Source organism: Myripristis murdjan, chromosome 16, assembly GCF_902150065.1.
Source record: "Myripristis murdjan chromosome 16, fMyrMur1.1, whole genome shotgun sequence".
NCBI lineage: Eukaryota > Metazoa > Chordata > Actinopteri > Holocentriformes > Holocentridae > Myripristis > Myripristis murdjan.
Genome location: NC_043995.1, coordinates 16,574,249 through 16,600,434, shown reverse-complemented (window position 1 = coordinate 16,600,434; position 26,186 = coordinate 16,574,249). Strand labels below are relative to the sequence as shown.

General features: G+C 41.6%; 2 protein-coding genes across 9 annotated transcripts in view; both read right to left on the bottom strand.

The window, feature by feature from the left end:
* LOC115373579 (titin-like) overlaps nt 1-18,773 on the bottom strand; it is a 23,175-nt gene extending 4,402 nt beyond the window's left edge. For 2 of the 8 annotated variants that reach the window (XM_030072064.1, XM_030072065.1), the window contains exons 1-26: nt 17,701-17,880; nt 17,475-17,579; nt 17,224-17,342; nt 16,874-17,092; nt 16,442-16,529; nt 15,942-16,094; nt 15,375-15,472; nt 14,805-14,977; nt 14,534-14,650; nt 13,478-13,735; nt 13,106-13,246; nt 12,072-12,947; nt 11,162-11,392; nt 10,799-11,026; nt 10,421-10,663; nt 10,071-10,304; nt 9,688-9,885; nt 9,269-9,496; nt 8,860-9,030; nt 8,118-8,324; nt 7,569-7,772; nt 6,658-6,860; nt 6,285-6,359; nt 6,115-6,153; nt 5,431-5,493; nt 3,683-3,862 (exon numbers count right to left, since the gene is read on the bottom strand). In XM_030072064.1, coding sequence (XP_029927924.1) covers nt 3,683-3,862; nt 5,431-5,493; nt 6,115-6,153; nt 6,285-6,359; nt 6,658-6,860; nt 7,569-7,772; nt 8,118-8,324; nt 8,860-9,030; nt 9,269-9,496; nt 9,688-9,885; nt 10,071-10,304; nt 10,421-10,663; nt 10,799-11,026; nt 11,162-11,392; nt 12,072-12,947; nt 13,106-13,246; nt 13,478-13,735; nt 14,534-14,650; nt 14,805-14,977; nt 15,375-15,472; nt 15,942-16,094; nt 16,442-16,529; nt 16,874-17,092; nt 17,224-17,342; nt 17,475-17,579; nt 17,701-17,754 — 4,905 coding nt within the window. In that variant the 5' untranslated portion in view covers nt 17,755-17,880. Of the gene's footprint in view, nt 1-3,682; nt 3,863-5,430; nt 5,494-6,114; nt 6,154-6,284; nt 6,360-6,657; nt 6,861-7,568; nt 7,773-8,117; nt 8,325-8,859; nt 9,031-9,268; nt 9,497-9,687; nt 9,886-10,070; nt 10,305-10,420; nt 10,664-10,798; nt 11,027-11,161; nt 11,393-12,071; nt 12,948-13,105; nt 13,247-13,477; nt 13,736-14,533; nt 14,651-14,804; nt 14,978-15,374; nt 15,473-15,941; nt 16,095-16,441; nt 16,530-16,873; nt 17,093-17,223; nt 17,343-17,474; nt 17,580-17,700; nt 17,983-18,553 lie in introns of those variants that run through there. The other 6 variants (XM_030072060.1, XM_030072057.1, XM_030072062.1 and 3 more) reach the window with 6 other exon arrangements.
* On the bottom strand, nt 17,946-26,186 carry LOC115373615 (nucleolar protein 58-like). The gene is made up of 3 exons (XM_030072104.1): nt 25,987-26,186; nt 18,900-19,773; nt 17,946-17,982 (listed from the first exon to the last, which is right to left on the bottom strand). Coding segments are annotated over exons 1-3 (912 nt in total). The 5' UTR covers nt 25,988-26,186.

Here is a 26,186-nt window from a genome sequence, read left to right as displayed (position 1 = left end):
CCAACAAAGTGCAAGGACAATGAGGTGCTAACATGCCAACATGGTGCATTTCCAGCACCTTAATAAATCCAGGCCTTGAAGAATTCAGGCTTTTCTGAAGGTAAACAACTGCTCTACCTGGTATTACACCTCCGACGTATACCTAATTAATTGGATGCTAAGTGTAAAATATTTGCTGCATTTATTTCAAGTATGTACAATCTTTCATGGTTGTACATGCTTACGTGTCAGTCTGTAATGTTTTTGTTGTGATTTTTTTTCCAAGAGGGAGTATACTGCAAACATGGCATACAATCTACACCTCTTTCAGTAGGTAACCATAACTAATAATAATAATCCTACTAATAACTAATAATACAGATTGCTTCAATGAAACATCTGAAATGTAAATAACAACATGCAGGCTCCATTAAGGGCACAAAGATATGATACTGTATATGGAATGCCTTTTATTCTTTTGGTCAAAACCGATTGTCAAAAAGTCATGCAACAGGCATCTCTTGCTATATATTGCAATTGCTACACAAAGTAATGCCTTACTACACTAGTGAAGGACTAAAAGGTTAATATGTATTAGTATTAAGCTGCCTCAAGGTCTCCCATCACAGAAAATACTGCATGGTGTGACAGAATACTGAAAAATTATTCCAGTAACCAGACTTTATGTAAAATTCTCAGATGGTATCAAGTCTGTCATTGCTGTTTTCAAGTGTGTATATCAAAAACATATCACAGTGTCATCGATCAGCTAAGCCTAAGACAATGTCCAAAGATGACTGACAACTAAAATTTACCTCGAAATGTGTACAAAAGCAGACTAAGTGGACAGACATATAAAACTCTCCAGATAAAAGACAGGTGTGGAGACATGTTGGTATACAGTGCGAGTCTCTTCCAACAGATATCACAGAAAATGTAAAAGGGGAAGTGGCTTGATTGTTATGTCCAGTCTTAACCAGTCTTTGGAGAACAAGTCTGTTTGTGGCTGGAGAAAACAAGGATATTGGACTGCAGTGAGAAGCACGAAGGGAGTGATGGTCTAGTTCCACAAAAGCCAGAAAAGGGCAGCTTCCCATGTAGAGCAGAGGAGGATGAGAAAGGAAGAATGCAACAGTGATGTTGTAGAGGAGGCAGAGGAAGGAGGAGGAGGAGAAGAGGAAGCTAGAGGTTGATGGTTAGATGACTGGGTACGATCTCCACGGGTCACACTCACACGTGTGTGGGACATCCGCAGGGTCAGGACGGCCCCTCAGCTCCGTTTGGAGTAGAAGTCTAGGAGGGGGCCGCGTGGGAGGCGGATGACAAACTGAGGGAGGAGGAGGAGGAGGGAAGAGAGATGAAAAGGAGGAAATTTGAAATGTTTGCAATGAGTGGGTGTGAACTGAAGCTGTAAATGTCCAAGTTGGGCAATAACTAATTTTGAAAACTTATCAAGCCAGATTTAAGGCAGAAGTCTTAAGTTTTTTTTTTTTTTTTTTTTTTTTTTTAAGGATTTAAATTACTTTATTTTTACTAGTACATGCATATTAACATGCATTTTTATTTTATTATTTATTTATTTATTTTTTCAATTTCCTGCAGCCCTTGATAATTCCACTTCACACCTGTGGTTCCTCACCTGTAAAACCTTATTTAAACAAAGGATTCATTTTGTTTGCTCACATTTTTTTTATGTGAATGCGAAGCTCCTACAGTATGATAAACTGGTTGATAATAATTAGAACTCAAATAATAACTCGCGTTCACTTGTGGGATATGTGATAATTTGTGAGATATTGATAATTTGTTTGATAATTTTTAATTTATCAAATCAAACAAATTTCCCAATCAGAAAAGAACCCAATTACAATCCAAGTTTAAGTCAGTTTTTTTTTTCTTTTCTTTCAGTGCAGCTCTAATCAGAAAGACAAATTCCCATTTTTTTTTATTTTTTTATTTTTTTTAAATTTATTTTTTTACAAATTTATTAATGCTTATTAATGCAAACTTATGATTGATTTTAAGAAAGTTAAGCAGTAAAGCTGGCAGACCATCTTACTGCCGACAGAACAAAACTGATTAAAGTTCTTAAACTATACATGGTTGGTATAAAAAATAAATAACTGATAAACTGGTGAAGGACATGAAGTCCATTTCTGTGCTGTGAAGAACACATGCATTATGTTTCACAAACCATGTTAATCTAAGAGTGGGCATGCAGCACATAGAAGGTATCATGTGGTGAAAAATTACAATCTGAAAAATGCCGTTTTGATACTTGTAAAGACCTTAAATTCAACCAATTAAATTTACATAATTTATCTTATTTTTCAGACTTCTGGAAAACAACATCTGATAATATGCTCTGCTTGGAGATGTTAACTGAATGTATAAAAGTGGTTTCTATCCAAGCAGTTATGCTGCAGATGACTGAATATTATGCCAAAGAGCATGCAGAATAAACCTCAGCGTATTACAGCTGGTTATTCATTTGACAGTATCTGAGCTATGTGGGGACTGTGATTGTAGTCTAGCCACTAAAAGGCTGCCATGTAATCATTACTCCATTGCTAATTGATAATTACACTGTAATTATACTAGAATACTGTAAAAACTATGTTAATATAGGAAGATATGGCTGAGATAGTTGTAGCACAACTGTGAATGAGGCCTTGTCTCTACACAGAGAAACAAAACAGGGAAGCAAGCAGCATGAGATTAAAAGCAAGGGGAAAAGAGCATGTACAAAGCAAAGAGCATGGAAAGTAGGAGGAAAAAAGCTCAGTGATGCGGGAGAGAGACAGAGAGAGAAAGAGAGATGAGAGAAAGACTGATAAAATCCACATTCTGCTCAGTGTGAAAACGTGCAAAAAGTCAGGAGTCTTCACAGGGTCATGCAGTAACCTCTCCACGTCAAGTCTGTTGGGTCATGCAGTGCATGTAAGGACAAGTCAAGGCTCAGAGGCATCCAGTGCATAAGATGAACCAACTGGGTTTGCAGAGTGGAGAGCCTGTTCCAAAGACATCTCATCCACATCACTCTCAAAGGTGAAAGTACAGACACTGTTCAACAAGTCCAACTGCATTCTTCATACACATGCATGTGCTGCACACGACATGCCACAACCTTGAGTGGGTCTGCACATGCATACAAAATCTAATATGTTCAAAATATTAGAGCACCAAGAGTGACAACTGGAAGCGGGTGGTACTCCCTAAAATCTTTTTTTTTTTTTTTTTTTCGATTTGCATCTTCATCATGTTCAGAAATCACATCTTAAAAGTGTAGACAAAAACATCCTCAAGGTTCAAGTTAACACAGGATTTCAAAACTTCAAAATCCTGCTCAAACACCAGACATCCGACAGAATTTCAGGATCTTCTGTTCCATCACAAATTCATGCAGGTTGCTCACACTGCAATAGACCAACACGTAGACTTTGCAGTGATGCTTTCAAATCCAAAACTATCATCTCCAAAGATGTGGAGTTGAAATGGTAAACATGAGATGAACTGACGTATGTAAAATCCAAATCCTAAACTAAGTCACTTCAGGGATTTATCAACTTCATGAGTTAATTTGATTTTGTTTTTTAGTCTAATTGAATTTAATTTGTTGTGTCGTTTACTCCATTTCCTGAACTGACTTAGTATAAAGCAATTACCGGGATTTGGTGTCTAGTAGCTGCTATGAAGGACTTACCCCATCTGCACTGGGCAGCGGCTGGCCGTTGATCCCCAGGGTGCGGAATGGAGAATGTGTGGACAGGCGCTTATCCCACTCGCTAGGCCTGGCCTCCGGGACGGATTCCATGAAGTTCCTCTTCAGCTCACTGATACTGGCATGATGCCTGAGCAGGTCCTCCTGAGGCTTATCAAACTCCTATTTGAAGGAAATTGGAGGAAAGAGAGAGTATGGGGTAGGGAGTGAGGGAGAAAGTGCCCAGAAATTTGAGCATGGAGACAATTGGGGCAAGATGAAAACAAGGGGAGATATGAAGTGAGGGTGAGGGGTGATCCATGGATAGATAATGGAAGGAAAGGAAAGGAAAGTTGAAGGAATAGTGAGAGATGTTTGTGGTTTTGAGAGAAGGGGAGAAACAAACAGGAGGGAATGAGGAAAAGTGAGATTAAAAAATAAGTTAGTGATCATGGTACTTTTCTGCTGACCTCATGAAATTTGTGTTGATTTATTGCTGATTAAATAAATTAATCAAAGCAGAAGCAGGGTTATTTGGCTTTTAGAGACCTCTGAAAGGTAATGTTACTGAGAACTGGCCAGAGCTTAGTTGTTCTTGATAGATTATCATATTGCAGATTCTCAACAGATTAAAAGGGACTTTGTTTCACCAATGAAATTAACAAATTAACTCTGGCTGTTGTGTGATAAGATCATAATATATATATATATATATATACATAAGAAATAAGGGCACACATTCATGAGGAGTCAATGGCATGATTTAGAAAAGATAATTATTACAGATTATTTTGACTTCTTGATGGGTAGAGGTTATACACAGCACAGCATTAGGGCGTCTATTTAACAGCATTAGAAAATAAAAACATGTTGAAAAGAGGCTGCAAATCAAAGAGCAAGACAGGTGATGTTAGGAAACGCAGCACAAGTTGTCACAGATGCAGCCCCAGTGCTGAGACCTGTCTAATTTTAACGGTAATGACAAAAGCAACAGCAGCAGCACTGGTGTATTTAGCAACACTTAACACTAAGTTGTTCTTCATGGACCTACTTACTTAAATTAGCAGAGCGCATGATATTGGCACCCATGCTACCATACTGTTTATACTGAAAGTGTGCTCTCAAAGGTACAATGAATGGAAATGTATCTCAACTGCTTAACCCACTGCTGCAACCATCACAACTTACTGTGGTGCTAAAGAGCAAATTAATGCTAAGTGTTCATCAAAGTCTTATCATTTTCATACATGACAGCAAAGATGTATGACGGAGCAGAATTGTTTTGGTTTACATTCCTATAGTAAAAAGCTTTAATTTCAACAAAACTGCAGTGAAAGCTTTATGCACTATAGCTAAGAAGGATAACATGAGAGAAGTAAGATGGAGTTGGAAGAGCAAAAGCAGGAGCAGGAGAATACTGATGATCTGGAGGAAAAAAACAGATCACTGAAAATGGAAATGCTCCTGTTTGAGTATAACTGAGCATGTACTGGGGGGGAGCCTGATCCTGATAAAATAATTATTTGTCATAGGCTCAACAGCACTCTCCTGAAAATAAGTCACTGGATTAGAGTTATATTGCCACACAAAAAGAAAATCATCACAGTAATCTACGTAGCCAATCAAATATGCTGATGCAAAAACAACAGTGTGAATCATGCCACATGCAAGCGTGATAATGAACAGCAGCCAGTGAGCCAAAGAGCAAGAAAATACAGCTAGAGACCGAAATCTCCAGAAGGGATACAAACCTCCAACATTAAAATGCTATGTCTGATATAAATTGAGTCACCCTCAATTTTCTTAGCTCTTTTCTGTGAAAAATGAAAGAACAAAAAAGTGTGGGTTTGTTTTAGTTTCCTTGTGTGACAGTAGCAAACTGCCACACCTTGGACATGCATTGCTACTTTATTCTCTACAGTGCTAATACAGTGAACAAGAGGAGAGAGGGCATGCAAAACAGTTTGCGGCCAAGTGACCATGGAGACCAAAGATGACAAAACCCAAGGTAACAAAGCAGGGAACCTGGGGCTCTGTTTTAGTACAGTGTTTTTAATCCATCATCATGCATGTGCATTCCAGGGTTTAAAACAACAGCAGCAAGCAATGAAAGGACACTAATTCCTATAACCTTACACACTGCTAATTTGTGTAAAATAAATATCTTAAGACAGCCAGTTCATACTGAAGTTACATTAGACAAAACAGAAATTACAGGTGCACACTGCTCACAAATTTTATCCATTCTCACATTTTTTATCCATTAAAATGTGGGTCGAACCTGACGGGGATGTCACTATAGATGTAACAGTACAGGAGCAGAGCATGAGGAGAGGGTGAAATTAGTCTGCTGGATGAAAGGCTCTGTGTTATCAGAATGGGGATGGAGAGATGACTATGGAAACACGCCTGATATACCACACCAAGAATCTGACCTTGCGCATTCGCACCGCCTCCGTGCTCGTCTCCTCAGACTGGTGTTACCCCAGGGAGGAGAGAGAAGTACACACATTAGCATCCTTTGGCTTCAACATTCACAGCTTAGCCATAGTGGAAACCAGTACTCTGAGGGGCAACATGCATGAGGCCAGTGTCTGACACTAACCTGAAGCTGAATGTGCCCATTGATGGTGGGTACCAGTGTAGAGGCTACTTCTCTCTGGTCCCTCCCCACTGCTGGCTACAGCAGCAAGAGAGACACAGTTCACACTCCAAGAAAAATCTCGCCTCTGTACTTTTATTATTTAAGATCAGATTAAATATTTTCACTCAGAATTCCCATTCACTTCAGTTAAAATATTCAGATTATCACTAAGAGACACATGACACCATCCAATATTTGTATTGCACCAGCCATCCAGATAAGATCTATTTACATATGAAACAACAGTATACTTGAACAGCTAATATCACACTTTCATTGGAATTGTGTTGCAAAAACTACGTGTCAGAGGGTAGTGATTAGAGAACTCAAATACCTTGACCTCAGCCGCAGTCTCGGTTTTTGGGGGCTCCACAGTTTCCACAGTGACCTCCAGCTTTCTTTCCTCCTTGCGGCTGGTCTTTATAGGAGTGGAGGTCTGGGGTTGGTCGAGGGCCACAGGGATACCTGCCTCTGCCAGGGCAGCCTGGGAGAAGACTGGAGCGCTGACTGGACGGGTGCCCTTCTGCATGCCCACCACTGGACAAAACAGAGAGAAAAAGTAAATGTAAATGAAAGGCAATGTGCTCACACAGTTGCTGGGGTAGCATTGGAATGCACAGACACCCCCGTTTCAAATTGCACACAGAAATAGTCTCAAAACAAACAAACAAACAGTAAAAACACCATTCTGAATAACACTAATTAACACATAAATGCAAACAGCCACGCCATACTTACGGTCAGTCTGGAGCCTTGATGTAATTATATTAGTGCGTACAATGCAGGGATATACTATACCTTAATTGCTTGATTCATCCTGATGAAAAATTAGCAGCACATGGCAAAATTTGAGGTGAGCTGGAAGCGAATGTCCGCAATGCGAAATGAGAGCAAAAGCATGGTTATTTATTCTCGCTTAAAATCCAGTGATGGATACAAAGGCGGATGTTATCGGGCTGCAAAGAGCTTAAAAGCTCAAGGTGACTGAGATGTTGAAATGTTGAGATGAAGAAAGTGTTCCTTTCTTCAGAATGCAAAACACAGCATGGCGAGAGGTCAATGAACAATGGTGAACATGCTTTCCCATCTCTGGACACATCATCTTCTGAAGAGAAGCAACGATATATTACAGAAGGGCTGCAAAGGTTTGACTTAATGTTAGTATGCGTTCCAAGAAGCCAAAAAAAGGCTGTGAGTGAGCTGTGCATCTGAAAGAGAACAAAGAATCACAACCGACAAAAATACCTGACTCCTTGAGGTCAACATCTAGCAGAATGTACCAATCATCTGTGACATCTCTACGTGTAAACGGACGTCTCTCCTCCAGGATCCTTTCCTCAAACAGTGGTCTCCTCTCTGGAATAACAATCTTGGTTTTGGCCTCAGTGGCTGGAACTCTGACCTCACGTCTTATGTCAGAGTAGAACGGGGCGCGCTCACGGACAGCAACTAACACAAATAACACAACCATTCTCAGGTGATTCTGTACAAATAAAACACTGAACAAAATATTTAAACCACCTGCTTTTGAAGTGCAACAGTGAACAACTGAATCCCGAAAATAAAGATATAATGGATGTTGAGGCCAAAGTGGTGCAATTCAACATTAGGAGTGTACATCTAATCCTATATAATAATTGAATGTTGAAAATTTGTATTGGGGGGGGAAGTGAATATTGTCTGGTCATTGTCACCACTTCAGAATGTTAGTATTGATAAATAAACTATATAGTGTTCAAGAGAATGATAAGCATAATAATCACTGGGAATTTAATTTTAGCAGGGTGATGGTACCTGATTTCTTAGGGGCCACATCAAGAAGGATGAACCAATCATCTTCCACCTCTCTCAGTTGTTGAGGTAGCCTCTGCTGTAGTATCATTTCCTGTTGCCACCTCTCCTCCACTATAGTAACTCTCTTCTGTGCTCTCACCTCTATGGCTGCAAACTCTTTAGGGGGCCTTACCTCAGGATACATACGGTATGGTTCAGCCACAGCCACTGAGGCGGACCACACACGTGCGCACACACACACACACACACACACACACACACACACACACACACACACACACACACACACACACACACACACACACACACACACACACACACACAAAATGAATAAAAATCAAACTCCGCCATTCACTGAGATGCAGTAAGGTTAAGCACAGAAAAAAGTTGTTGGGAACTTTCTAGATTCTCCCAGAGTAGCTTCACTTAGCTAAAACCAAGTATATCCTTTCACTCGGCATTATGGCTGCTTGTTAATGTCTCTCCTCCACCACTATCACCATCTTCTGATGCATAGTTGTCAATTTCTGTAGCACATGCTTCACAAATTTGCTAGCTACTGGTTAAATGCATAAATACAGAACTGGAATCACCATTTACTGGTGATCATAACAGAGACATCTGTAACTCTATGACACATTATATTATTCTGTCACTAATCAAGAGATGTCACCAGAGGAACAATGGCAATCTTGGACCTATTCATATTACAGCAACAGCCACACATGAAACAATGCAATACCTGGTGTTTTAGCTGGAACATCTAGGAGCACAAACCAGTCATCATCCACCTTTCTTGGTTGTGGTGGTTTTATCTCCACTACCACCTGAGGCTGTCTCACAACTTCTACAAGGACTTCTTGTTTTGGCTTGAGGACTGCCACCACATCTTGAACACGCTCAACCGAAACAACTGATACAGAAGAATATGGGTTATTAAAATGCTTTCCAAACTCATCAATAAAAGAGGCTGAAAACTGATTTAAAACTTCATTACTGATACAGCTGTTCAATGATGGAAGCAAACCAAAAACATCACTTATTCAGTCGGGCCAGTTTGGTTACCATGTATCATAAACAGCTCTTAAATAAGCCTTGAATTAGCAGGGGAAAGGTGAGTGTACAGAGAGCCTTTGATAATAGAAAGGTACCTGGTGGAACGACAACAGGCTTTTCACGGATGATGTCAAACAGGACAAACCAATCATCTTCTCTCTCTGACAATGGTGCAATTTGCACCATTTTAGTTTCAGATCGACGTGTCTCTTCTTGCCTGCTGTCCACACTAATTATCATGCTCTTCCATGCTCTAGTCTCAGTGGTGGTCACTTCAGCCACAAAGGTCTTTCTCACATCCTCAACAGTTTTAACAGGAACAACTGGCACAGAGAGAAAAAAGTCAAAGGAACTGAAGGACACAAATTAAACGCTAAACATGTGAAGAACGAGTAAAAGAGTAAAATTTTCCCCACTGCGAGTGTGCCAATGATCATAAGCACCAACTATGGCAAAACATTGCACGTTAAAATTTTGGTAACTGGGAAAGCAAATAATGCCACAAGACGTATACCTGGTGGTACTATGATGGTCTCCTCACGTACAGCATCAAACAGCGCAAACCAGTCATCATCTCTCTCACGCAGTGGCTGCGCAGGCTGCTGGCTAATCTGCTCCAGCACAACAAGCGCCGGTTTCTGCTCTATGATTTTCACTTCAGTTACAGGTTGGAGGACATCTGGATAAACTTGGAACGGTACTGCTTGAGAAACTGTAATTGAATACAGGTCATACTGTGACTGACATCAGATGTTAAAGTGCAACAGAAGCCATAAATTTTGATTTGGCCAACAACAGAAGCCATCTCTGATTAGTTTTCGCATCACACAGTTAATTTCTTGTTTTCACTTTGGTTTGATAGAATGGTGGAGAAGAAGTTTAGAGGGAAGTGGATACCTGGGGGTGAATAGGAAACTTCTCTGGGAACAACATCCAGCAGCACAAACCAGTCATCATCTCTTTCTGTCACTGGTGGGGATATTTGCTGCTGTGGAGTAATCTGCCTCTTGACCTCCCCTTTCTGCACCATGATCTCTTCAACTATGACCTCCTGCCTGGTCTCTGTTTTCACTTCAACCACAGCAGAAACGCTTTCTTCTGGATAAACCTGAACATATTCCTCCCTGGTGACTAATGACAAAGAGAAAAAAAAAAATTCTATGACGCTAGAGCCAAAAAAGCTTAGCATTGAGCATATATGTGTTTGTGGTGGAACTGAGAAGCAACCCTGGAGGGTTCATTAATACCTGGTGGTACAAATGTTGAAATTCTAGGGGGAACATCCAGTAGCACAAACCAGTCATCATCTCTCTCTCTCACAGGTGGTGGTGGTGGTGGTGGTACCATTTCTTGCTTGGGACTTAGATCTTGTTTCATTTCTATGTCTTCGACTACAACCTCCATTCTTTTTTCTCTCAGTTCAACTGTTGTTATTTCGACCAGAGTGACACGCTCTTCTTGAGATACTTGAACATGCTCCACAACAGCAGCTAACACAAAAGAGATAAAAATCCTTAGACACAAACTATACAAACTATAAAGGAGCTTTAAGAATATGAGCATCTGTAAAACTCCGGGGAGTTACTTATGACTTGTTGAAGCAGTTAAGGGGAATTTAGCAATACCTGGTGGTACATAAGATGTTTCTCTGGGAACAACATCCAACAACACAAACCAATCATCTTCTCTCTCTGGCACTGGCTGTCGTGTGATCTCCTGTAACTGTCTTGGTTCCTCTGCTCTTGTCTTGAGCTCTTCAACTATGATTTCCCTTCTCTCCTCTCTCTCCGCTGTAATATCTGCCTCAGAGGTGACACGTTCTGTATCCATCTGGTCACCTTCTTTTAAGAGCACTGATATGAACAGAGTCAAGAAACAATCTTTTAAACACAAGTGGCAATGCCAAGCGTGAGAACACTGGCATGCATGTATAGTGCAATGCCACTTTGATATGGCTGAAAAGCAACATGACAAATTTGGAGCAGTACCTGGTGGCACATAAGCCATTTCCCTGGGAACAACATCCAGCAACACAAACCAGTCATCCTCTATTTCTCTGAAGGTCTGCGATGGTGGGATTTCTGGGGCTGGTGTTGGTTCCTCTTCCCTTATTTCTGTCTGCTCAACAATGACGTCTCTTTTCTCCTCAACTGTTGTAATTTCAGTCTTTGAGGTAAAACGTTCTTTTAACTCCACCTGAGCACGCTCCATCATGGTAACTGATTTGGCAAGAGTGAAGAAACAATCTTTGAACATATGAGGAAACATGCAGGACTAAAAAGCTGACAGTACGAGACAGCGCATGAAGAGTGAGAAGATGCTATGTGCAAAATGAGTTAGTATATTAGACTTGTTTTATGTATATTAGTTTTTCAAATATCAAACTTCAAGATCTTCTGGGATGCTTAGGAACCCTGGCAAATCTATATAGCTGGCTTTGGCAGGTCTCCCATCCTGTTGTACCTTTATCCCTTCTACAATACCCAAAAGCTGTACCTGACCTGACCTGAAAGCCCTTTGATTAATGTCATATAAGACCAAACATAGAGCAGATACATTATTAACAGAAGCAAGGCACAGGAGTGGCCATCATATTTCTAGATGAACAAGAATTTTAAGCATGAGGGAAGAGCAATCAACAAGAGAAGAGGTCCACCCTGTTTACATGGTGTCTGTCAAACCTGAAGAGGGTGTTACAGTCTTAGTAGGCACCTTAAGCAAGTCAGTTAAGATGAATAATAAGCTGCGACATCGGATCATGTATCAAAACTCTGAAATTGACTCTTAAAATGTGAGTGTAGCCTATGCACAAATCAGTTAGTTTGAGCATGATGGCGACATTAGGGATTTTCTTTAAAGGCAGGCATGGAAAGCTGATTGCACACGGGCATACTGTACCTGATGGTCTCACAACAGCCTCATATGGAGAGCGGTCAAAAAGTATGAACCAGACATCCTTAAGACCCTCAGCCTGACGCCCCTCTACAACTTCTCTCTCAATTCTCTCCTCAAGATATTCTGTCTCGCGCCATATCTCCTCTTTTTCTGACCTCTCCCCTGATATCAGAATAGGCGGTAACTGCTCCTCTTCTGTATCCCTCTGTTGCTGCCATCTTTCTTCTACAATGGTCACTCTCTTTTTAGTTCTTCTCTCCACCCTTTGGACTGGCACTACAGAGATGATGGTTGTGGTGGTGGTGGTGGCATCTTCAGATTCAGACTTTAACTTCTCCTCGATCTCTTCTTGCCATTCCCTTTCTATCTGGCGTAGCCTCTCTCTTAACCCATCATCTTTCAGATTCTCATCTATCACCTCTTTCTCACTCTTTTCCTGGACCATGCTTTCTTCCTCCTCAGGCAGCAAGCCCTTTAAAAACACCTCCTTTATTTGCTCCTCCAACTCATCTACTTCACCTTCATCCTTTGTCTCAACCTTCTTCAGTGATTTTTCCTTTGCTATGAATCTGACATGTTTCACTTCTTTCTCCTTCTCTCTTTCTTCCTGCCACAGTTTATCTACTTCCTCTTTCCCCAATTCCTCTTCTATTGCTTCCTGGATTTTGTCTGCCAGCTCGTCCACTTCCTGGAGCCTCTCCTCTAAAAACCTCACTTCCCTCAGCTTCTTTTCCAAAACCTCTGCCTCTTTCAGTCTGTCTACCACGGTCACTGTTTCCTGTAGCTTCATAATGACTTCCTCAGTGGTCTCTTTCTGTTCTACCACAACTGTTCCTTGCTCATCCGTCTCCTGGGGCTCAGGCTGGACTGGGACAGAGACTGGGAGGAGCAGAATAGAGAACACTGAGTTAAGTTAAACTATGAGAGGAGCTAAACTGGTTGTAGTCATCACAACATAGAATCATTTCACATCACAGAGCGAGGCTGCTAGTCATCTTGCTCCACAAATATATCCAAGATCTCACAAGTAAACTCACATGAAGGTCTGCTGACATACTCAAGTGAGGGTATGGTGAGGGTGCGGTCGAAGTGCTGGAACCAATCATCTTGCTGTTTGAGCACTGGCTGTAATAACCGGTCCATAGCTCCAGAGCTCTTTTTTGCATACCTGGGCTTAGCTGACATCAGAGAAACAGTTCTATAATTCAGCATTTATGTAGGGACCAACATACCCAGAACACATACTGGCCATAACACCTTACAAGAAAATTCATACACAAACTCTTTGACAATCCTTCTCAAAGTAGCGTAATAAAACGACGCTTATAGGTGCAGAATGCCTTGTGGCCAACTTTGAAATTAGGCATACAAAGAACATGATCAAAATGTGTATAGAGATCAGCAGATACCTGTTTTTTTTACACTATCAAAGGGTGGCACAAAGGGAAGAGAAGGATTACGATGGAGCAGGACAGACCACTCATCCTCTGTTCTCCCCTGCTGTTGCTCATCAGATGTCAGTCCCTGCTGTGACTGACTGAAAGTCTGGGTGAAGGTATAAGAGCCAGCCTGGTCAGTCTCAGTTTCCTGCCAGGTTGCTGTTGATGTCTGAATAGACTGCCCCTCCTCCCAGGACTGTTTAAATGTCTGTAAGGACTCCCCACTGGCTGTGGAGAGATGATGAGGTGATGGCTGTTATGTAATAGCTCTGCTGGAGAGGTGAAGGCGACATTCGACAGTGCAGTGGGCGTGTTTTTGACCAAGCGAAATGCCAAGCAATTGTACAGTATGACTGCACCAGACTGCTATGAGTCCAGTAAGCTGGGGTGAGTACAAAGCTGAATTGAAGATGGTTCAACATGCCACTTTGATCTGTGTGTTCTGTTTGGAACATCTATCACATCCTTCAGAACAAGGACAGATACAAAGGGCGAAACAAAGCCACTGTTCTTTGGCAAAGTGCAAAAATTTGCAAAGAGTCACTGTAAAAGTGAGTAAGTCATTCAAAATGTAACACAAAATAGCTACAAGCATAGCAGCAACTGAAATTTGCTGTGCAACACACACAAAGACACACGCATAGCAGCAGCCTCTGTGACTGTAAAAAAATGAAGACGACCAATCTCAAGATTGAAAATACACAAGTATATTTGTGCATACTTAGTAAAAACATTCCTGTTTTTCTCTGGTGAAATCCATGGTGACTAAAGCCTCCCTGGGATAATGTCAGGGAAAGAACAAGGTGAGAGCCATCATCTGTGGGTCAGATTAGGTCACTGTCCTCTTAAGTTAATGATCTGTGCTGCAGTTGAAAGACAGTGTCCTCAAGGCTTAGGCGTGTGAAAGCAAATGAACTTGAGTGAATGGCTACGACAAACCATGCGTTATGGCTGTTAGCGAGCAAGAGTAAAACCAGTGTTAGTATCGCAAAAAGCTCTGATGGGGCTCCACACACTTCCTGGTACCTGACAGTTCTGGAAAAGGCTCCGGCTTGTCAGATTCCAGCATCATGAACCAATCATCAACCTCAGACCTGTTTGAGACTGAGAGCTTTTGCAGGGACTGGAGAGTATCATCTCCAGCTGCAAGAGTGAGACAAGTTAGACTGGAGCAGAACTGGAGGCTGTGCATTTATTTATAAATACCAACTGTCACAAATACTGTACATGCACAATACAAGTGATACCCACACAAAAGATTATCCACCAACATGTACACACACACATTTATGCATACCTCCATCTAAGTTACGGGACAGCCTCTTGCTGGCAGAGCGTGTGAAGCGAGGAGCTGGGCGGACAATCTCGGCGCTGGCCTGGCGGGTCTGGGCCTGGGTTCTCCCGCTGTACCGGAACTTAGAGCCCAGGGCAAGGAAGCGACGTGAAGAGGGGGGCTCTACTGTTGAAACCCTGCAAGCCACATACACATGCTTTTTAAAATTTCAGCCACCCACCATTTAATCACTTTGACAGGAAAATCTGTCTCCACTGAGGGTTCAGAGATAATCTCATCAAAGTGACAGCCCCACATGGAGGGAGAATATCACATTACAAGTCATTTTGCATTGCTCACAAACAGGCAGGAAAAGAAAACAACTTTTTATTTGTAATTCTAAGCTCAGGAGCATGGGTATGTGGTTTCTCCTCTTTAGTTAAACTGCCACACTGCCAGTCTAATTACCCTGAGAGGCTAAGCTGCAGAGGCCACTTAGCCAATTATCTATGGGATGGAGAATCCAAGAGTGGCTTCTGTTGCTAGGCAGGGAGGTACTGACCATTCAAAGAAGGGCAAACAACCTGTTCTCACCTGAAGAAGGTATGGTGTTCAACACAAACTTTCCACAACTTCTTAGAGGCTTTGTAGTTGGGCAGTTTGAAGCCAATTGTACTCTCATACTGCTCTTGCTGTAGGTGAAGAAAAGATCATAAAGTATAAATTTTGTATAATTACTGGAACATATTATTGTGTTGATGACACAATTCAGCAACACAACATGAAGCACAAAATATCCCAGAGCTGGGTTGAATGCATTTTCAGTTCTGAGAGAGATTTTCATCAAAACTCAAACACTGAAAAATCAGGCATGAAAACATTGTAAAATCCAAACAAAAAGATAAACTCAAGGTATACTCAACCGTTAAAAATGAATTACAGTCTATTTTAGTTCAAGTTCAAGTTTATTTAAAGCCCAACACTATTCTTTATAGTCTCAAAGGGCTTTACATACCCGCAGGTTTTCAAGTATTCTCTATTCAGCACTATGAACTGAGTCAACTAAAAGAGGATAAACTCTGGCTATAATGACTATGTAATAAGACAAGAAAAATGAGATTATTCCGAGACTGAACAGAAATAAGTGATTTTTAGTTTTACCTCTGATGGTCGGATCTTGATGAAGAAGCTGCTGCGCTTGTAAGAGATCTTAAGTACTTTGGGCCAAGGGAAGCGGTTGATCCTCAGCTTGTCCTTGTAAACCATCAGACCACTAGAGCAAACCCCCAACATAATGTCAACTCCCTCCAGATCCTGTGTGCAAACACAAACATGAAAATGTTATCAGCACTGCAAACTACTTAATTCATGGTTTGCACTTACAACAAACAATCACTAGGAGGCAGACGTTGCCTCATTTTGAGGTCATGGATTTTCAAATTTCATTAATCTCTCCTTTTCTGCTGAACAAGGGTTGGCATTAATTTGTAATTAAAATCTGGATGCTTCTGATGTTACACAAGCTTGCTCTTACCAAATCATAAAACTCATTTTAAAAATGAAAGGAAGTCACCGTCTTTCCTCTGAACATTTCAGAATTTCCAGAGTTAAACCATGCAGCAATAACCCTAATGGATTGCATAACTCACACAAAACCCTACCTTGGCTTGATGTAGGTCCACTCCATACATGGCAAGTTTCTTGGCATTTTCCAGAAACAACATATCTGCTTGGGCTGGACTCATTGACCTGGACACACACATCAACAAGGATGAAAAAGGGTTAACATCGGATGCATGCGTTATTTTCAAGACTGTCTGAAGGCCTTCGATAATGTTGAAAAAATTAATAATAATAATAATAATAATGCATTATCTATTCAAGCAATTTTACAAACATAAAAATATTCACAGACTCTTCACAATGTCAATCTTCCGAATGGTGCTTATTCAAACCTAATAAAACTGAGCCTGTTCTTATCTATCAAACCCCTCAAGCAAAGATGATGTGTTGAGTTGAGACCGCTATGAACTCTTCATACAACATAGCATTTAAGTAAATTACTCTGGTCTTTGCCCTGCTCCTCAGCTTACCTGTATGTGCGATGCAGCTCCATCACCTTTTCTTCAAGCTCTTGAGTCTGCCCAGTGGCAAGGTTCAGCTCCTTGACATAGTCCGTTCCATGGATCTCTGGGTCGTACTCACCCAGCTCTGACTGGGCAGTGTAGGAGCCCAGCAGGGACAGTGTGACAAAGGAACAGGGCAGGGTGCCACGAATGATGTCCTTCCTCAGCTGCAGACACAGATAGTACCTGAAGGAGAACGGAGGGGAAAATGGGCTCACTACTGAGACTTAGATATAAAAACTTCATCTGAGGTGACACAAGGTATGATTGAGTTGGTAGTGACAAGGGGAGGATTGAATGACAGCAAAGACAATGACCTGGTGAGGTCTTCAGTGAGCTGCGCTGGATCAGGGGGGTAGAACTTCACATTGAATGTAAACTCATAGACAGCGCCTGGAACCTGTTTCCGAATCTCTTTGGAGGGATCCAACCATGTCTGTGGAACACAAATGTGTAATGAAAATCAAACCCAACTAATTTCTTCTCAGTGTGGCAAAACGACACATGCAAAATGCCCGCATATGAATTGGTACAGTGACTAGAATTAAACAGAAAGGATCCAGCCTACCTTGCTGGTTGGGGTTTCCCAGTTGGCCAGGCCAAAGTAATCTTTCTCCAACAGGTTGAGGTGGTCACACACCTGCATAAACAGTTCTTGGCCTTTTGCATGTTTCTAAACAACACAGACAAAATGAGAGAACAAGAGAGTGAGCTTTTCAGTCTTCATAAGTGTATCCGTGCTGCTTTTGAAATGAGATGATATCCATTACACACAAAAAAACAAAGTCTCTTACATCAAGTTCACACTCAAACTGAGCGTCATCCAGTAAGGTGACTGTGCACTGCATGGTTTTTTGTTTTTTAGAGCCTTTAGCCTCTTCTGCTTTTTTCTCAGTCTTCTTTTCTTTTTTAGGCTTCTCCTTTGTTGCCTCCTCTGTTTTCTTTTCCTCTTTTTTGACTTCTTCCTCCTTTTGGTCTTTTTCCCCCTCTTTTTTCTGAGTGTCCTCTTTTTGGCCCTCTTCTGCCACAGACTCCCTCTTTATCTTGGACTGTTGCTTGTGCTCCTCTTGAGCGGGCTAGGTGAGTTAACACAGACAGATGAAAAACCCGTTACACAGATGACAGGAATGTGGAAAGACAAGATGTTGTACTTCATTTGGAAATAATGACTGCATTACAATGAATACATACAACTCAATATGTTCTTACTAAAAAATGTGTGACATGTCAGCTCTAGATCGCTCGGTTCAGATGAGCATAGTTATTTTTTTGTGTCCATCCAAGCTTTCACTTTGGAACAGCATAGTCACTTTCGCTGAGCAAGCAGTGTGCAAAATAAAAAATTCATCAGATGGAAAAAATACATGGACCTGAAGCTACGATAAGGCAAATCCCAGCCTTCTGTTCCTCTTGTACAAATCCAATGTGCAGCATGAAAGTGCACACAGAAGGGATCTGTTTTTGAGCAGTACCTCCAGGTTAAATTACCACCAGATTCTGGCAAAACTCAAACCCATATTAACTTAAATTTCTACTGCTTGCTGGTTATTTCATACTCTCTCTCTCTCTCTCTCTCTCTCTCTCTCTCTCTCTCTCTCACACACACACACACACGAATGCAAATATCTGTCCATGTTGCACACTCACCTGAGTCTCTGCACTGCTAACTGAGTGCTGATCAGGGGCCTGTTCAATCTCCAGCTCTGTTTTCAGCTCAGGCTCTGGAGCAGCGATGGGTGCCTTCACTTGCTGCTCTTTCACCTCTTTCTTTCCTTTATTCTTTCCCTTTTCTTTTTTCTTTCCCTCTTCCTCCTTCCCCTTTTCCTCTTTTTGTTCCACCTTTTCTTCTTTCCTCTTCCCCTCCTCTTTCTTTTTTGCCTCCTCTTTCACCTTCTCCTCTTCTTTCTTTTTTGTGTCTTTTAATTTCTCCTCTTCTTTCTTCTTTGCTTTTTCCTCCTCTTTCTTTGCTTTCTCTTCTTCTCTCTTTTTTACTCTTTCATCTTCCTCTGCTTTCCTCTTTGCTTTTTCCTCCTCCTTCCTCTTTGCTTTTTCCTCCTTTTCTTTCTTCTTGGCCACTTTTTTGTCAACCTTTTCTTCTTCTTTACTCTCCTTCCTTCCTACATCTGCTTTCTTGTCCTCTTTCACATCGGTGGCCTCCTCCTTATCCCCTTTTGTCTCTAATTTTTCCTCCTTTTCTTCTTTTTCTACTGTCTGCTGTGCTTTCTCCTCCTTCTTTTCCTCCTCTTTCTTCTTTGTCTTTTCCTCCTCTTTTTCTTCTTCTTTCTTTTTCAATCTCTCCTCATCCCTTTCCTCAGCTTTTCTCTTATTTTCTTTCCTTTTCTTCTTACTACCCTTTTTCTCAACCCGTTCTTCTTTCTTTTCCTCTTTTTGTTCCACCTGTTCCTCCTCACTCTTTTTTAATTCTTTCTCTTCAGATTTTTCCTCCTCTGCTTCTGCCTCTTTCTCCTCAGTCTTTACCTCTTCTACCTTTTCCTGCTCTGCCTTGGTTACTTTTTCTTCTTTGTCAGCTTTCTCCTCCTTGGCTTTCTCCGCCTCAAACCCTTCTCCTTCTGAGCACTGTGAGCGGCGCTTGAGAAAGGAGGAGAAGAGGCGAGACAGGCCTTTGCCAGCAGAGGTTCGCGTACGGGGCTTCAGCTGCTCCTCCTCAGGGGAGGTTGCACCATCAGCAGGCCCAGGCTCAGATGCCTGCTCCTGGGCCTTCTTGCCCAGCTTCTCCTTTTCTGACTCAGACGCTGCTGCCCCTGACTTCGGCTTGTTTTGAGGTTCGGGCTCGGCTCCACTGGCCTTCTGCTTGCCCTCAGTGTCTGCTTCACTCACCGCACTTGCCTCTGTTGTCATGGTAGCCACTGGGAAGGAGAACAGAAGGGAGTCAGAGATGGAGAAAGGTCACTGTGCTGTACAGCATGTGACAGTGCATAGCACGGCTATACTTGGAACACAACAAACAAGATTACGAGCATTGGACTCGTTAGCCCTATGTCTAGGAAACATTTCATTTTCAATTCACTCTTAGTGGCACTGATGGAATCAAGTAGGAACCCAGAATTCAAAATGACAAAAATGCTACACTTTCTACAAACAAGCTCCATCAATTTTCATTTCCACATTTTCATTTTCAGGTCTTTGTGACATATCATCTGAGATGTTAAAGGAAAACACTCAGCATAAAAAAATATTTTGTTTTGTTAAAACCCACATAACCACAGAACAGGCCTAATTTTGTTTCTGTCATTTTCTCATCATGGTGTAACATAATAGAAAATAAATGCAATGTTGTATTATGCAAATAGGGTAATTGGTATGCACACTCGATAATTTTCGTTTACATTTTATCATTTCAGTTGGTATGAACAGCACTCTACAATGACTCATTTGTAGAGTGAACAATTTAAGTTATTACATTAAGTTATTGTTAATGGCCAATTATGAATACCATAACCAAGATGAGACCATATCAATTAAACATGAAGCCAACTGCCACCCGCAGATTATATTCTTACACTTGCACACACAAATTCACACACATCAGCTCATCATACAATGGCCTCCCTTGTTGCACTTCTGAACTTCTGAGGACAAGCCCACAAAAGTGTCTACCACAAACTCATTAAAACTCATAGACACAAAAGAGGCATTCTGCTCTGTGTTAGCCCATTAGCACAGCCAGCATCATCCTCACCGAGGAAGCCCAGCACTTCCACCTCTCATGTCTGTCCTGCATGGGTCAGCCAGGGCACCATCACGCACCAAGGTAACATGCACACTCGCTCAGATGGGACATATCAGGCAGTACAAAAAACATCTGACCTTGAGTCATTCTTATCTGGACTGTAGCCTTGGCACAGAAGTGGCGCTGCTGTCTGCGTGGAAAAGTGCAGGCATACTTGCTTAATTACTCTGCATCCAATAATTTGTTTCACATTCACAGAGACGGCCTTAGAGTTTAATGAACACCACTTTGATTCATCGGTGTGACAGTGGGAAGAGGGATCTGATATATTTAGAAATCTAACCCTGAGGCTAAATCGCACAATTGACTGAAATATACTGCAGCTATTATGCAATCACACAACACCTCTCCTGAGTGAGAGAGTGGCAGTTACAGCGCAGTGAATGCTTCAAGTCCAATGAGACAGATTCACCATTTTGTCTAGTCTAGGTATTGTCTAATTGGTGACTAATGTGGGTGTGTTTTTGTCTACTCCATATGTAGTTCAAGTCTCGCCCTGCCCTGTGTGGCGTGGGGGAGGGGAAATGCTAGACAGGGGTAGAAGGCAGGCAGGCCAATCTTCCAGATGTACAGGGCTGTGCAATGCCCCAAAGGGTGCAGCTTGTTCCTCTATACCATGCACTTCCCACTGGCACATATAGGACAGCAGGAGAGGAGGGGGGGGGGGGGGGGGGGGGGGGGTACTCAGAAAGACCAAATCCTCTTTAGCCCTCCCATTGTTTGTGTCCAGTGACCAATAACTGTGCTGCACACTATAACTAATCCTGCCTACCCTTCCCCCCACCAAGACCCCCCATAGGCCTATTCCATAGCCCCCCCCCTCCAAACACACCGGTACGCATCAGTGCTCACAGGCTCCTCTGGGTCCTTTAATGCCCCGTCATCTCAATTCTGATTGTCAGAAAACAGACGTGCTCCTAATGGACCAGCTGAGCTTGTGTCTGCTGCCTCCTCCATTTCGAGTTGCCTACCTAACATCTCTGCTAGCGGCCAGCTGAGCAAGACTAACCTGCATCATGACAGATTGAGACAGCAGCAGCAAACTGACAGGATCTTGCAATATATCAAAATCCCTATAAGGCCTAGTTCTGCTTTGGGGTAGATGTAATGAGGTGCAGTTTTGCAATACTGTAAAAAATTTAAAAAAAAAATATAAAAAAAACCTGCCCTCATTACTGTATAATTAGTGCCTCTAATGAGCTAAATTATATATGAAGTAGGCTACCCTCTAGCAAGAGTGTGCTCAGAAGGAGCTGCTTCATCAGGTGCAAACACCAGCCTTGACATTAAATCACAATTTGATTTTGCATTGCAATGAGTTTTAACCGAATTTAATTTTCACACAAGAAGCAGGTTATACATTTGACGAGATTTGCTTGGGATTTCACTTTGAAGAGGCCAATCATAAATTCACATCACTGTAATTTGTAGATTATTCTGTCAAACTGAGGGCAACATATTCCAATAATTCACAGTTTATGGAAATTCATTTTTAGATGTAGGCTATACCTCTGAATTCAATTCAAGCTTAGACAACTAAATTTGATTTGACTCAGCTGAAGTCGCGCCTCTCAAAAAAATGACTCATGGATACTACAAGGAAAACTTTAATGGGCGTTTCCTTTGACATTAAAATTGATTTCCTGTGAATCAAGTATCTGACTGGTTTAGAAGATATATTGATGGCTTCCTCTATTTACCAAAGCCTTCTCCTTACTTGTCAGCGATGCTGTACTGTGTGTGTGTGTGTGTGTGTGTGTGTGTGTGTGTGTGTGTGTGTGTGTGTGTGTGTGTGAGTGTGAGACAAGGGAGTTGAATGGAGTAGAACTTGCAGAGGAGGAGATATATAAATAACTGCATGTGCTCAAGATGCAGAGACTCATTAGTTAGCCTTACAGACAAGCTCATATCTATTTACGGACACTGTACCGCACACAAGCACGCAGATGCACATGTGCAAACAGTCGTGCCAGCCACACACACACACACACACACACACACACACACACACACACACACAGGTAAGGTAACCCATGGGCCAAGTTTTAAGGCTGGACACAATCTTTTGATTTATTTGATTTGATATAATTGGTTTGATTTGGTGTGATCACTAAACCACCTAGCAACTGATTCTCAAGTTAGTTGACTTACAGAAGAACATTAGACCATAGGAAAACTCAGACGTAAAGAAAACATGTTTCCGGGGTGCTGAGAGTAGGCTTAAGGAATTAGAAGGAGTTTAGAGTTAATCAGGCCCCAAGTGACCAAGTGAGATTATCTCTATCTATCTACCTATCTCACTGTCTCTGCCTACTCTTGTTCTATCTGTATGTGTGTGTGTGAGAGAGAGAGAGAGAGAGAGAGAGAGAGAGAGAGAGAGAGAGAGAGAGAGAGAGAGAGAGAAAGACAGAGAGAGAGAGAGAGAGGAAGAGAGAGAGAAAGAGAGAGGAGGAAGAGAGAGAGAGGGAGGAAGAGAGAGAAAAAAAAGGGGGAAAAGAGAGAGAGAGAGAGAGAGAGAGAGAGAGAGGAGGAAGAGAGAGAGAGAGATGGCAGAAGGACAGTGGTGATCAGCTGTGCTGATTCATGGTTTCATGGTTTTATGTGAAGCTCCGCCTACCTGGCTCAAAGACAACAGAAATGAACTGAAGGCCAAGATATCAGTCCTCTGGCCACATGGTGGCTCCTGTTAACCCCGCTAAGTAAACACAGACAAGCACGCCAACATCCACGCCAACATGTGCCTAAAGTGTTCACAAATTCAATAATGCCCATAAACTTGTCCAACATGAATACACACAACATGGGCAGATCCTGGGTATAAGCCATTCTTGTGTTCACGTTTACTAATTTCAGGGGATGTTGCTATGTGAATAATATGCTTTCAAGATTAAGTAGACGCAGAGTGAATGAGAGTGAGAGAAAAACAGAGCACTACTACTCTGACCTCTTCAGTCAGCAAAACAAAACATGCAAAACATGAAAGAGGCTTAGAATGAAATACTGTAATCATGGATTTTGCCATAGCTCTTGGTGAACTGGGTGATACTAAAGCAAAAGGTATTAGGCTACACAGGGTTTTTTTTAGTCTTCCTCTGTGTAAGCCTATCCAAAACCCAGTTGCAAATGAATCAATACACACAGATGGCCTGTGCTCCTGATGCTGTAACATGACCCTTCCTAGGAAGGGAATGGAGTAGCTTGATTGATTTACTGCGGTTGCCTTGAAAGCCATCCCAAATCCATTCCCAACATCACCTTTGAAAAAGGCCATTGACTGTTTAGAGTGTCAGTGCGTGAGTGTACATCATGAAACAGGTACTCCTTTTTGTGAAGTAGTTTACGTTGGACAATAAGCAAGATCAATCAATTTGTGCCAAGATATTATGATTTCTTAGTTAAACAGAATCAAAAGGAGTATGACCCTGTAACTTATTTAGTTGTACAAAAAAAAATCTTCACATTACAGTATAAGCCTCCACTTTCTACATGATCACAGAACCACTCAAAGCCACATACTCCCTCATTCATCAAGAAAAGAGCAAAGGACTGTATGTGGAGTCATTTCCTATTTGGCCTCGTAGTGCTCACACAACAGAGTAGTAGTCTAAGTACACAAATGCATCATAACTCCCAAAAGAGGATTAACACCCGCAAGGTCTTCTAGAGCCTCGGTGACCTCACTCTCACATGCACAGCAGAGCCGCAAACATCCTTCTGGATCACTTCTGCAGATCTGCGTTAGTAGTACTGCTGATTCAGCACTACAAGAAACACTTTAGTCATATCTCTGTCACCTATTTTGTTATTTGTTAATTTATTTTAACGCTGTGTTTACATTTGTTTGCAAGCACAAGCCCTTGCCACTTGCCAGTCCTAAAGCATTAAGACGGCCCGTGTGTCTCCCTCATCCCTCTCGCGTCATATTGGCAGCCCTTCATAAAAGATTATCTGACTATATATATCCAGCAGTATCATCAATGGAGACAAGGCTTATTGGATGAGTCTCCCTTAAGTGCGTTATGGGAAGTACATGCATGCAGGAACACAGAAGCAGATACGCGTACACATATGCCGCCCTCCAGCAAAGATGGATATTTTTAACCCATGCTCTCCTCTTGGGATGAGAACAAGTCATGTCAAGCAGAAAATGAAAACCAAAAGCAATGCCATCTCTGAAACAGCTTGCGAGAATAAAAAGCATTTGTGCATAGGCATTCTTGAAAATAGCGATGCTTTGTAACAGTTCACAGATTAAGACAGCTTGTGTAGCGGAACACTAAGTCAGCTCAACATCTGAAAGTTAAAAAAAAAAGGAAAAATCAAACTCCTAATTACTGCCACATTGATCATCAAGAGACATTAAATTGTGGCCCAGACATCAGAAACTAAAATCAATATTCTGACTGAATGTGGCAGCAGGAACAGTCAGACTCAGGAATGTGGTGGCGGGTAAACCCACCTCAACTCATTTCTCACACACACACACACACACACACACACACACACACACACACACACACACACACACACAGTGATTTGTGAAATTTTGCACATATTTTAGCCTGGCACAAATTTTATTAACAAAAACTCCAACTACACATCATACTGAATATTAGCAAACTACAGCAAATTAGATTAAGACAGGGTATTTAAGGGGGGACTATAAAATAATGCTTTCTTAAAATAAAATAAGGCCTATCTTAATGTGGTTTTATGTGGGCTTTATGATTATGCCAACTGGAGGCCATGGTTAACACTACCTTTTATTTATCATTATATTACTGTTTTGCCTACAGCACACACTTTATCGAGAATGACTATAGCCTAGCTTCTCTTTTAAATGTTGGTTGATATTAGCTTACAGAGGGTGATTACTGCAAACAGCTACGAGCAACTTTGTAAAGTGAGTTTTCAAAAAAGAAAAAATATCTACATACCATATGCCATTTAAAACAGCGAAGTCACTCGCATCCCCATTCATCTTTTTCCACAAACAACCCACACACCACAAATTTGGATCCGCCACAACACACCACTTTTCTTGTGGATATGTTGTGAGACGGCCGTCGTTTATATGGCATTTGAATTTTTAACTGTATTTTTGTTCAGTGATTCAAATATCGCATTGGAATAACGCCAACCATGACGCCTATTTTCACAGTTTTTTACGTAAAAACAGCAAAACCGTAATAGGCTATATCGGGCCAACGTGCCAGGGTATTTAAATAATCTGTGTATGAAAATGGCGCCGAATAACACAACAAAACAAACACAAACTCATTCCCTCTCTCCGGAAAAAAATGTGAAAATTTAAATGCGGCTTACCTACTCTAGAAGTATCATCAATGGGAAAGCGAATAAGGTATGGCAAAATCCAACAAAATCCTATATTCCGTACGTTCAATGGAGAAACAATATAGCGGAGCGACACATGCTTTGTTGTGCTCTAGGTGTCCCGATGCTCGTAAAGGGGTGGAGTCTCAAACTGAGGCTCGGACTTTGTTGACCGCACACCCAGCGGCTCAGCAC

Bases quoted from the DNA above. Each gene is read 5' to 3' on its own strand.
- LOC115373615 (XM_030072104.1), bottom strand. The intron at 17,983-18,899 runs AGTAAAAAAGAG...TAACTCACCTAG, and splicing joins AAAGCAGAGGAAGATGAAAG to CCCGCTCAAGAGGAGCACAA.